General features: G+C 37.3%; 1 protein-coding gene across 2 annotated transcripts in view; it reads left to right on the forward strand.

The window, feature by feature from the left end:
• Positions 1-12,770, forward strand: part of PEX1 (peroxisomal biogenesis factor 1) — a 64,015-nt gene that overhangs the window by 50,290 nt on the left and 955 nt on the right. The window contains exons 20-23 of one of the 2 annotated variants that reach the window (XM_019627606.1): positions 1,551-1,727; positions 3,262-3,492; positions 4,555-4,752; positions 5,037-5,167. In XM_019627606.1, coding sequence (XP_019483151.1) covers positions 1,551-1,727; positions 3,262-3,492; positions 4,555-4,752; positions 5,037-5,167 — 737 coding nt within the window. Of the gene's footprint in view, positions 1-1,550; positions 1,728-3,261; positions 3,493-4,554; positions 4,753-5,036; positions 5,168-12,770 lie in introns of those variants that run through there. The other variant, XM_019627608.1, reaches the window with a different exon arrangement.

Raw genomic sequence — 12,770 nt, forward strand, 5'->3', positions numbered from 1 at the left:
TACGCCGTCGCAGGCAACTCACGGCAGCCCAGCTCCAGGTTGAGCTGTTGTTCAGCATCTTAGCTGTAGAGGGCAGTGTCACTGGCCCGCCTATGTGGGATTGGAACCTGGCCCCTCTGGCGTCCCAAGCCAGCTCTTAACCAATGCACCACTCAGCCGGGCCCCCTCTGCCCATTTTTAAATTGGGTTGATTGTTTTTTTTCTTGTTGAGTCGTATGAGTTCCTTATATATTTTGGATATTAGCCCCTTATCGAAGGTGTTTGCGAAAATCTTTTGCCATTCGGTTAGTTGCGTATTTTGTTGATGGTTTCTTTTGGTGTGCAGAACTTTTTAGGTTGATATAGTCCTATTCATTTATTTTCACCTTTACTTCCCTTGCCTTTGATGTCAAATTCATAAAACCCTCTTTGAATCCAAGGTCCCTAAGTTTAGTACCTATGTTTTCTTTTATGGAGTTTATTGTTTCAGGTCTTTTGTTTAGGTCTTTGATCCATTTTGAGTTAATTTTGGTACATGGTGACAGATAGCAGTCTAGTTTCATTCTTTTGCTTGTGGCTTTCCAATTCTCCCACCATCCTTTATTGAAGAGGCTCTTTTCTCCATTTTATGTTTTTGGCTCCTTTGTAAAAAATTATCTGTCCATATTTATGTGGGTCTATTTCTGGGTTCTCAGTTCTATCTCATTGGTCTGTGTGTGTTTTTCTGCCAATACCATGCTATTTTGATTATTGTGGCTCTGTAGGACAAGCTGAAGTCAAGGAGTATGATACCTCCAGAAATGATACACTCTTACCTTGTGAACTTTACTTCTGCCAAGTAATAGCAATTGTCCTTCAAAGACCAGCTGTAGACAAAGGCCTTAGTCACTGTTTGCTCACAGCATGAAAAGATAGTGAATTGATGCAGAGACTCTTTGGCACAGACATTTCCATGCCAGTCTTAAAACTTTATAATCTTTCAGTGTTGGCCAACTGGGAAAAAATTAAGGAACCTAAAGTACTGCATATCCACATTCCCTGTATTTAAAGATCATATACCTCATTATTCTGACAAAAGACTGATAGAATCAAGCATATGCCTAGTAATGCACCTGAGGTTACATAGAGATGTGATTTTTAACTGTTCCTAGTCCTGTGTTGTTCCAACTCTTGTTCCCAGTTTTAGAAACTGATGAATAAATAAGTGGAAGAACAAATAGACAAATGAATAGTCAAAGGTATAAAATATGTAAATATATGTCACATGTAGCTATTATTGCAATTATTTTAATTTTCCTTTTGAAACACTTTCTCAGCACAGTTGCCCAAATCTAGAAAATAAGCATTGTCTGAATAAGAAATGATTTACACCAAGTAGCTGAGAATGTTGATTTTCATTCATTTTCCTCCCTGTGATCCTTCTATTAGGGAAAAAGTACCAAGCAGGATGGACAGTAGACTGATGGTGTTTTTCTCTACGTAATTTGTAAAGCTTATTAGATGTGTAAAGTTAATGAAAATATTTAATTTTATGTTTTATTTGTTAAATCAATTAGCTTTTTTCCCTTCAGGTGTCACGTCTTGAAATTTTAAACGTTCTCAGTGACTCTCTGCCACTGGCGGATGATGTGGACCTTCAGCATGTGGCCTCAGTAACTGAGTCTTTCACAGGAGCCGACCTGAAAGCTTTACTTTACAATGCGCAGTTAGAGGCCTTACATGGAAGGCTGCTGTCATGTGGACTCCAAGTAAGTTTTAGGAGGAGATCGTTACTAAGGTGTTTTATGAGTGATAAGACAAGTTCATTATCAAAACCTCTACCTGGAAAAATCCTGTTTTTTAACAACTCTGGTAAGCTGTACAGAAATTTACTTTTGTAAATTTCGAATGTTCCATAGTTGGAATACTGGCTTTGCAGAGAATTTGTAATTATTACAAGTTTGGTGTCTCTTTAACATTACTTTACTATAGCAGACTATGTCGGTGTGTGAAAGTGTATTATTTAAATTGGGATATCATGAATTAGATAATATATAAAAATATTGAGGTTTTTACTTTGATGCTTTAATTTAAAAAATAATCAGTTATTTATTTTGAAGTTCAAATTGTCGCAGATCTGGCCAATAGGAGCTGCTTTTGGCTGGCTTCTGTGTCCTTTTGATATGTTCTCTCATTCTTTGGCCCCTTACTTCCCGATACAACAAAGTATTTGTTGTAGGTTTGTCTTGTACTTTCTGTACCCCAGGCCTAGAATCAGACTTTTCTCTAAGAGGGTAGTATTTTGATTTTAATTTTCACAGCAGACAATTTGAACTCTGGTACATTATGGACTTTATCATCTATTTTCTTGGGAGGGTTTTCTTGTATACTCCTCTCCCCTACATTTTATTGGAGATTCTTATAGGACCTGATGTTCCTAAATCAAATACTATCAAGCTTTTGCTATTTTGGCAAGCCACTGAAGTTCTTTTTTTCCCCTTCTGTAAAGTACTCTATAATGATAAAACACTCTATAACATGGTTGATTTGTCATTTCAGAGTAGAAAAATATGAATTGACAGACAGAAACATAAAAATAAAACCCAGAGGTTTGAGTCCTATGTTTGTTACATTTTTTGGGGTGATATTTGTCAAATTATCTACACATTGCATCTTGTCTTTTTTTAATTTTAATAGTTAAAATTTTATTATGTCTTCAGAACCATTAGAAAATAGAGCTGTTTGGGGTTTTTTAAATATTTTTATTGGGGAATTGGGGGATGGGGACAGCGCTGGGGAATTGGGGGAAGGGAAACAGACAAGTTGCTGTCATTTTGTTCTTCAATCTAGTTGCTTCACTGGCCCAAGTTGGCACCATCATTGCGCTCTTCCCTGGCGAGGCAGATCAGTCGCCGGCTTCTGGATGGCCGCTCACTGCAGCTGCTGGCTGCTCACGCTGGCTGCTGGCTACACACGGTAGCCCATGGCAACCCACTGCCACAGGGGCTGCAGACTACGCCGTCGCCGGCGACTCATGGCAGCCCAGCTCCAGGTTGAGCTGTTGTTCAGCATCTTAGCTGTGGAGGGCAGTGTCACTGGCCCTCATATGTGGGATCCGAACCGGGGCCCTCTGGCGTCCCAAGCCAGTTCTTAACCATTGCGCCACTTGGCAGGCCCTAGAGCTGTTTTTGAAAGATGCCTCGAGCTTCCTTGTACTGGTCTATTAGAATGCATTGTATTGTTTATTTCTGAGTTGTAGATTATTCAGATCTTTATATCTGGTTGTCTTTTTGTGTGTTTTAGGATGGAAGTTCCAGTTCTGACAGTGACCTAAGCCTGTCTTCAATGGTTTTCCTTAACCACAGCAGTGGCTCTGATGACTCAGCGGGAGATGGAGAATGTGGCTTAGAGCAGTCCCTTGTTTCTCTAGAAATGTCTGAGATGCTTCCAGATGAATCAAAATTCAATATATATCGGCTCTACTTTGGAAGCTCTTATGAATCAGAACTTGGAAATGGAACCTCTTCTGATTTGGTATGTTGTGCAGTTGTCATTGTACGGTTCTGAAACATAAAGCCCTATGTTGATGGAAAGTTGATTTGTTGACAGTGATTTGTCTCCTAACTGGTCCCACATGTCCTTTCCGGTGGTTGGTTCTTCAGTAAAATAGTCCTGTTTTCCTTACTTACAAGAATTAGTCATTTTTATTCGTTGGTAAGAACTGTAAGAGCTGGTAGCAAAAGGAAGCCGAAGTAGCCAGTTGGCTTCTTTCAGGCTTATCTCCCTTCATCAGTGGTTTTCAAACATCTTTAGTAGCAGATCTGTTTTATATTAAACTTAAATTCTATTATCATAGGATAGTTGAGGATAATGAGACATTTGGAACAATAATGTCAAAAATTCCTGACAACAAAATGTTATCTATTTGTAATACTTTTGGTGGAAAGGATAAGCACAGTGAAAAAGGTACGGGTAGTAATAATGTTTCAACAAGGAAAATGTTTAGATTAAAGGTGGGCAATATCATTGTTTTTCTAAATTAAAATAGCATTCAATACATATCCCTCCAAAATTAACAATAGTTCACTTTTACTTTATTGGTACACATAACATTTTTACCTATGTTTAGTTAGATTTTTCTTGTTTTTTGTAAATTTGCTTTATTCAGGTTCTTAAAAATATAAAAGTGACCCATTTTTATTCCCAAGCACAGTACGCTATTGTTTTAATTCTGTTTTCTGTTTCTTAACTTCTATGTAGAAATGTCCCAGAACCTTATATTTGTTGAAAACTAAGAATAAGGCTCATTGGAACCTATCCCTCGGGCATTAGTGTGGTGGATTTAATAACAAGCACTAAAAGAACCTTGTGTCATGGCAGTTTTCATTCAATGGTGGTTCAACAACATAGATATAAATGAGCCTTTATAGAATATAAACATATTTCAAACTTGCTTAATTTCATTTAATTGAAATATAAGCTTATCCGTGTTAAGGGTTTAATGCTTAAAATTTTTATCTTTGATACATATTTTTTTCTCCCTCTTTTTCTCTTCCCTCTTCCTTCCTTCTCTCATCATTATACTTAACCATGCAGAGTTCACATTGCCTGTCTGCCCCAAGCTCTGTGACTCAGGATTTTCCTGGAGTTCCAGGGAAAGATCAATCGTTTTCACAACTGCCAGTGTTCAGAACTGCTTCACAAGAAGGTTACCAAGAACTTACACAGGAACAAAGGGATCAACTGAGAGCAGATATCAGTATCATCAAAAGCAGATACCGGAGCCAAAGTGGAGTATGGCTTTTCTCTCCCCCCACCCATTATAATTGTAAAAACTTTTTAAAAATTGTTTTTCCTTTTTTGATATGTATTTCTTTGATTTATAAACAAGGACTGAAACACTTTGATCAGTCAAATGATTATGTGCTTCCTGCGTTCAATCTATTTTTAGTAATCTTATGAGAAAGGGAATGCATAGTCTCCTGAAAAAACTGACAAAAAGAAATAACACTTGGACTGCTGCTTTTTTTTTACCAGGTCCCTAAGCTAACTTTTTGTCACTTTCTTTTTTATTTAAGGAGGATGACTCTCTTAACCAACCAGGACCGGTCAAAACCAGTCTGGCTATTAGTCAGTTGCATTTACTGTCTGCACTCAGCCACACAAAACCCTCCATTAGTGAAGATGACTGGAAGAATTTTGCTGAGCTGTAAGTAACAGATTCTGATTTGGAAGTATAGATATTAGAGTGACAGTTAAGAACTTTAAATGTTTAAGTGAATATTTAAAATCACAAAAGATGATTTTGAATATTTAAAAACCAATTCAAAAAATTTGTTCAGTAGCGGTGCACTAAAACACCCAAAAACCTTTAGGAGTATCGAAGTCAAAAATGAACTTTCATTAACCAATTCATTTGATTATATTTGAATTATTTATGATGAATTGATGTAATTTTAAAAGCTTTGAAGAAATGAAAGGAAAACTAAAAGCTCAAAATAATTCCAATATATGGTTTGCAAAAATTGTTACGAAAAATATAACTGTCTTACTTTCAAAAGAATTTATATTCTATTAATCTCAAGAACATTCAAGGTTATTAATTTGTGAAGGATGTTTAGTACACATTTGGATTTATAGACTTCTTGCAGTCTATATACAGTTGTCTCTATAGCAACTTAGGAATCTGACCCATAGATTGGGTTCATTCTAGGTAAATGATTCAACTTAATTCAAGAAATGTTTTTTCTTGGTCTTGAGAAGTTACAACTCTTATTTAATTTTGCAGTGTTTTGGGGTGTGCATGTGTGTGTACATTGTAAGGGCAGAAAAATTTTCCCTTCTTCCCTTTTAGGGAAAGTCTAATAATTAAATTGACCTAAGACAGATTAACAGGAGAAAAACAAATTTAACTGCATACATAGGGGAGCCCCATAAAAATATGAGACTCAACTGCAGTTAGGCAGTTGAGGCTTATATACTCTCCTGAGCTCAGGAAAGGGATAGGGGCTGGGGATTTAAACCGAAAGGAGTGACAAGAGCAAATGTGTGGTAGTTAGATGTTTGCCCTGCCATGCCAAATAGTCTTTCAGATGAAAAAATTCTGTCTGGTAAGAGCTGTCTTTCTAGTACCTAAATTCTTTTAGGCAGTTAAAGGAGATGTAAAAAAAAAAAAACCTTTTCCTGAGCCTGCTGGGTCTTAATTCCCTTTAGTTCAAAATAATCCACCTGCCAAAGTGACACATTTTGGGTTGGCATATTCTGTGCCTTTCAGTCCCACCTTTGAAACTTCCCCAAGGTTGAGTTGGTAGTAGCTTGCTCCATCTCACTGGACCAGCCTCTTAGTCCTGAGAATAGATCAGTTCAGTTAAACAGTGTCTCACCGCAGGAGGTGGTGGTGATACAGGTAGGCTTCTAAAGCTAGGCTTCTATTGTACAAGCAATCAGGTATCTAATAAGAGGTATTTCTATGGAAACAAAAGAAAAACAAAGGTTGATGATTATAGCAGTAATCAGAACCCAGTCTGTGCTCTGAGGGAAGCCAGTTGAAAAGATTTCTAGATGTCGAGGTGAAAGTATCTTTTACAGTGTGAATGTCTGACAACGTCATGGAGTGTCCCAGTAAACTTTCGGAGTGGCCCACACAGCAACAGACACGAAGACTGTCCATACGTGAGCTGTTGTGGTGATTTCTGGGAAGTTTATATCAACTTGTTCACATTCAGTTTGCAGGGCTTCAGGAAAAGGGCAGCTTTTGTTCATAGTGATTCCAAGTCAAGAGTGGGAGAATTTAGGAATGTTAATTTGGAGAGTTGTAGCCAAATACTGGAGTAAAGTAAAGAGTTCAGGATCTAGTACAAGTTACAGGTAGAAAACAAAACATCAAGGACAATTTATAGCACTAGAATCTGATATCCACAAATGTGTATTACTGACATAATTTCTTTCTCACCCTGATTTCTATCAAAGATAACCCAAGTAAGACTAATCTGTTTACAAATAAGTATAGTTTTAATAAACTTGGCCTGATTACTTGTTTAGATATAGCAAGAATAGCGATTGACTATAAAGGCTCTTTTAAATCTGCTTTGCTGGAATTTTTCATAAGGAATCTCAGATTGAATTTTTAAAAGCCTCTTGAGGCTAGGAAGCCAAGGGCTCACCATCAGATTTTGCCTGCGGTACCTATATATTAGGGTTCATTCCTCTCTTCTTGAGGTTGCCAAGATATCCTGAGGTTCCTGCACCTGCTAGGAAGGGACGTTCCTTACTCACCTGATAGGACTGCTGGGAACCCTGTAAGCAAACTACCAGGCTGGTTTTCCAAGGGGCTTTATTGGCTCCATAAATTCAACCTTAGTTCCTTAAAATATGCCTGGTCATATCTGAGTCTGTGCATTCTCAAATATGACATCCCACTCAAAGCCTTGGTAATATAACCAGTGTTTCCAGCTATGTCCTGTACAAGGAGAAAAGATTCAAATAACTATATTGTCATAAAAATAATTCTAAGAGTTTCCGAATTCTGGAGGAATCAGGTAGGGAGAAAAAAAATGTTGCATTTTGGTTCACAAAGGTATATTTTACCAAATTATCGATAGCTTAAAAGGAAGTTTTAAGTCTGGAAAAACAAAACACTTAGTCAAATAGGATTATAGATCACTAATATTAATACAATATGTGGTTATATCCATTTAACCAGTGACAGTTAAAGACTTGGCAGGCAAAATGCAGAAAGTTATATAGTTGTAAAAAAAGAAAAAAAAACCTTGGCTCTTTTAATAAAGAAGACTCGGTTTTATTTTAAGTAATCCACATGAAGCATAGGAAATTACTTTGATAAAGCACAGAATCTGTTTTCTAGCCCAATGATAGAATCTTTGTTTTCTAGACCAATTACTTAAAAGGTAAAGCCAAACCTTTCATAGTCTTATCAATATCAGACCAATAAATCCAAGAAAAATTTATCCTTTTAGCAGATGAAAGAAAATTAAGTTTTAGTTTTACATAAGTACACTACTGATATAAAGCTTTTTAAAAAAAACCTTAATAATAAATTTATTCCATTTTAGCCAGCTTGGCTACACAAAATAAAATTCTCTCACTTCAGCTTTCTATATCCATTTTAGTTTGTCCTTTATTTTCTTTCTGAAACAGTTGTTTTGCTTTATGATAAAATTATTCTTTTTCCTTAACAAAAATACATCTCCATACCTCATACCTTCTCCATACCTCATACCTTTATACCAAAAACACATCCTACTTTCTTTGTATACAGGGTTGTTTTTCTTATTATTTCTTGTAGTTTTAATTACATCTATTAAGTAGAACTCTTAACCCTTGAAAACCTTAATTTCTACTAATTATGAATTGTTACACCAGCATTCTGCAGATTGGCAAATCTATGAATTCTTTTCATAATTTCTAGAAGCATATGCCTTTTTTTAATGGTAGAACTTTTCACTGTAATATAGGACATACTTACTAATATCTTTAGTTTCTCTGTAATAAACCAAAAGTAGATAAATCTATGTTCAATAATTAATGTTTCAGTATTTTATCTTTTTTTTAAAAAATGATCTATCCAATGAATTTTCATCATTTCAGCTTAGCAAAACTCTGAGGGTGTAAGTTACCAAAGAGATTTGGGAAACTATTCAAGTAGCTTCATAAAACATATTGTTGAAAAGTTCACTTAAATACTTAATTCACTTTTTCTTAATCATATTTAGATTACTTAAAATTTCCTGAGACATTAAAACAGCAAGCCATCATTACAAATTTTGTAGCATATATAACATGAGCTTATTTGACTTAACCCAAATAAAATAAAAGTTGTATGTCTGCATTATATCAAATGCTGATAACTCTGAAAACATGCCTATTGTAATTAAACCAATAAACTTAAACTGGCTTTTCTTTACCAAAGATTATCCCAGGTGACGTAAACTTGAAAAGCATTTGGATTAGTTTCTATTATATTTCTGAGAGTTTAGAAATATTTAATTTGATAAGTGCTTTTTTTTAAGCCAATTAAATAGAGCTTTTTTACAAATCAATTTTGGCATTACCATCCGAGGTAGAAAAATATTATATATACATAACATATCCGTAGATATACATAAACACAGAGACAGACACAGAGAGACCCTAAGTTTCTGTTCCAAAATTTTAGCTGTGAATCAGACCTACCAATACAAAACTCATTTGTTTATAAGTAACAGTTGAATCCAAATTGTGTCTGATAGAACAGGTTAAGGTTACCTGTTCAGATGGCTAAAGCTTTTTATTAGTGTTGTGGAGAAGACGTCTAAGATTTGCATTTGCCCTTGACAAGTCATGTTATGGAGGCTGGGGACCTGATTTTGGGCAAAGGAGCTTTTATAGCAGTGTGTATTTTAGAAAGTCCTTTTTTCCCCTTTTTCAGTCTCAGGTGATTGTGGGAGGCGTTTTAGTTAATCCCCAAAGGTGTTTATATTTTAAAGACAAGGTAAGATTTACATATTCAAGAGACAGAAAGAATGCAGGTTTTCCTAGGAGTTGTAAGGTATTTTTCTCTATTATCAGAAGTCTAGGGTAATTACTATTTAAAATTTTCCTTCTTTTAGGACAATTCTGTTCTAAAATCTGCAAGCATTTTGAAATGAATAGGGGAGGTTTTGGAGTTGGTAAAAATAGGTGGACTTTGAAATGTTTCTAGAGCCTCATATGTGGTTTAGCAAAGACTCCAATTTATAAAATAAGGACAGTCACTTTTAAATCCTCAAAGAATTGGGTTGCAGCTTGCATGCATTCAAGGGGCTGACCTATCCATCCAACCACCTGCAGATTTTAAGTTAAGATGGAAATTAAGATTCCTATGTTCTGAAGCTTCAGGGTTTAATGCAGTATGCCTTTATTGGATGGGGATGAATACCCCTTGGCAGCTGATCAAAATCCCTGTGAGTGGGGTTTTAATAGCCAGTAAACTTTCTGACTTCTCCCTAAATATGGTAGGATGTTCTGAACTTGGAGGTTAAAGAGCTGTATAATTTAATAGACCTGCTGCTGTCCATGGTATGTTAATTCTTTGTGGTGGGGTCCAGGATATATCCACAAAGGACCTGATTCTTCTAAATTCACTTCCTGGCTTTCAGCATTTACACAAGCAACCTATACACTGTGGACCTGGAGGTCAGGCCAGAGTGCTGTCGGTGAATCTTGTAGGGAAAGAGAGGCAGGCAGGCAGGCAGACAGGGTCGGAGGGGGAGTTTATACTGGATATGGTCATTTCTGTTCTTTCATCTTGTTAACAGGCCCTGTTATACTCCTTTATGTCCTCTTTTTAATTTAGTCTTTCCACAAGTCCCAGTAAGACAATTGTTTAGCATAAGAACTCTCTTAAAATGTTTTCAAGTATAGAAATTTTATCAATTCAAAGGGTCCATCATCTGGCCATTGACAGGTAGGATCTTATATTCATCTTAATAGTGATTCAAACCAGTTAGCCTTTTAATGGCTTAACCATGGATGCAGGAAGCGTCCTAGAGGAGGGTACAACCCTCACAAGATCCATAAAGTTTACTCCCGGAATTAGCCAAAGGAAGCAAAAACCTTCATTGTTCACAGGTGGTGAAAGGTGTAGTGAAAACCATGTTTCCGTTTCCCATGAGAATATGAGATGCCTCCAGCCACAAAGCCTGAACCTGTGACACTGGGCGGGCACTACTTCAGTTGGACCTTTTCAGCACTAACAAAACAATGAAGGTGGAGACGACTAAGGCCCCCTATGGGCTAGGAGCCCTTAAGACAAACTCCCCAATAGCTGGCACCATCAGACAAAGAGAGTGCTGCTTGGCGCTTCCTGTCTCAGATCCTGAGTCTATTCCACGGGCCTCCAGATAACAAACCAATTCTTAAACCTTCTGGCTGGTGGACACCTGGACACAGAGCCAAGCTCTCAAGATATCGAGCAAGACGAGAGGGAAACCTCATTTGGTTTTCTCATATAGGGGACCCACAGCAAAGTTGGTCTAAACAGACGCAGGTCTAGAGCCGTGAACTCGCCAGTCTATAAGATTGGCTGGACCCACAGGCTTATAGGACCTATGCCTGCTTTCCACCCATGGTTTTCCTCCTTATGACGAGTGACACAAACGACAGACAAAAGTAAACAGCCATCTCTGGGAAGAAAGGGATCAATAGAAAACAGGAGTACTCATAACAAATCTTCACTGTAGTCTCTATACACAGGAAGTAGTTCACACAAGTGTGTATTTGTTCCTGCTAATCTAAATTTAGAAAAAGGAAAAGGACTCTCCACTCTCACTTCCCCTGGACCCTGCTGGCAGATCCAGGAGACTGACGAGGTAGGATTCTTACCTTCCGGGGCTCTTGTCAGACGCCCCAGGATCTGTCGGCTGCAGTCGCCCCGGAGTGAGCAGCAGCAAGCCAGTGGCGAGCTCCGCGGTGGGCGCCAAACTAGAGGCAGACAGGCTTTCCGTCTTCCCTTCTAGGCTCTTCGGCTGGTCTAATAAAATTGATATAAGACAGATTAACAGGAGAAGAACGCTTAATTCTGTACTTACGGCAACCCCATGAAAATGTGAAACTCAAAGACAATCAAGCAGTTGAAGCTCCTGTGCCAGCCTGAGCTAAGGGGCCAGGGCTTCAAAGGGGAGGAAAGAAATTCACTGTATGACAGGAGCAGGTGTTTCCATGCCATGCAGATAAGTCAGGTAAAAAGTCACCTGTGGTTGTAGCCCTTTCTGGTCCAGGCCCCCATCGAAATCCCTTGAGGCCATTAAGGGAGAGGGAAGTAAAAAGCTTTTCCTGAGACTGCTGGGTCTTGATTCCCTTCAGCTCAAAATAATCCACATTTGGGGTGGCATATTCTGCTCCCCTTCAGCACACATAAGTAACATGTAATTATTGTAGAAAATTCAGAAAACAAAGAGTAGGAAAAATAAGGAAACAAATTTCCCTAATCCCACCACCTCCCAACGCTTATGTGTATGCTCGGGCAGTTCTTCTCACTAAGATAAGACACTCTGCACCTGTTGTGTACAGCGCCCCCCCTTTGTCACATCCATACATCTTGAACATCCTTTTACAGTTTAAATATGTTACTATATTGTTTTTAACATCATTTTATAAGATAGCTATGCCACATATCCAATTTGGGGACATTTAAGTTTCCAGCTTTTCACTACTTATAAGTAATGTGATAATGAGCAGTTTGGGAGCTGAATGTTTGCACATATCCTCAATCATTTCACTGGGATAGAGCGAGAATTGTTGCATCACACGGTATTCACAATTTTTAAGGCTTTTGAAATCTATTGCTATGTTGCCTTCCTGAAATACTGTGCAGTATGTATTCCAACAGCAATAAACTGAGTGCCCATTTCACCACACCTTTGCCAACACTGAGTATCAGTATTTCTCTAAACTTGGCTGATTAGAGAAAAATTATATGTTATTTTAAAATGTACATTTCTTTGATTAAAACTAGAAAGGTTATATTTTTTATATTACTCATTGCCGTTTGTATTTTATCTTTTCTAACTTGTCTCTTCGTTCCCTTTTTCTCTCGGGGTATTCAATTTTTGAAAATATATTTGTAAGAACTCTCTTTAATTTCTGTTACAAAAATTTTTTTCCAATTTATTTCCTTATGTTTCTTAAAACAATTCTGTATTCTAATAACTATGTATAGTGTCAGATGGGTAATAGGCTTATTGAGGTTAACACTTTGTGAGGTATATAAATGTCTAATCACTGTTATTTCGTACACCTAAAACTAATAATAAAAAAAGAGAGGGAGGGCCGGC

Source organism: Hipposideros armiger, unplaced genomic scaffold (genome assembly GCF_001890085.2).
Source record: "Hipposideros armiger isolate ML-2016 unplaced genomic scaffold, ASM189008v1 scaffold_737, whole genome shotgun sequence".
In the NCBI taxonomy this organism is placed as follows: domain Eukaryota; kingdom Metazoa; phylum Chordata; class Mammalia; order Chiroptera; family Hipposideridae; genus Hipposideros; species Hipposideros armiger.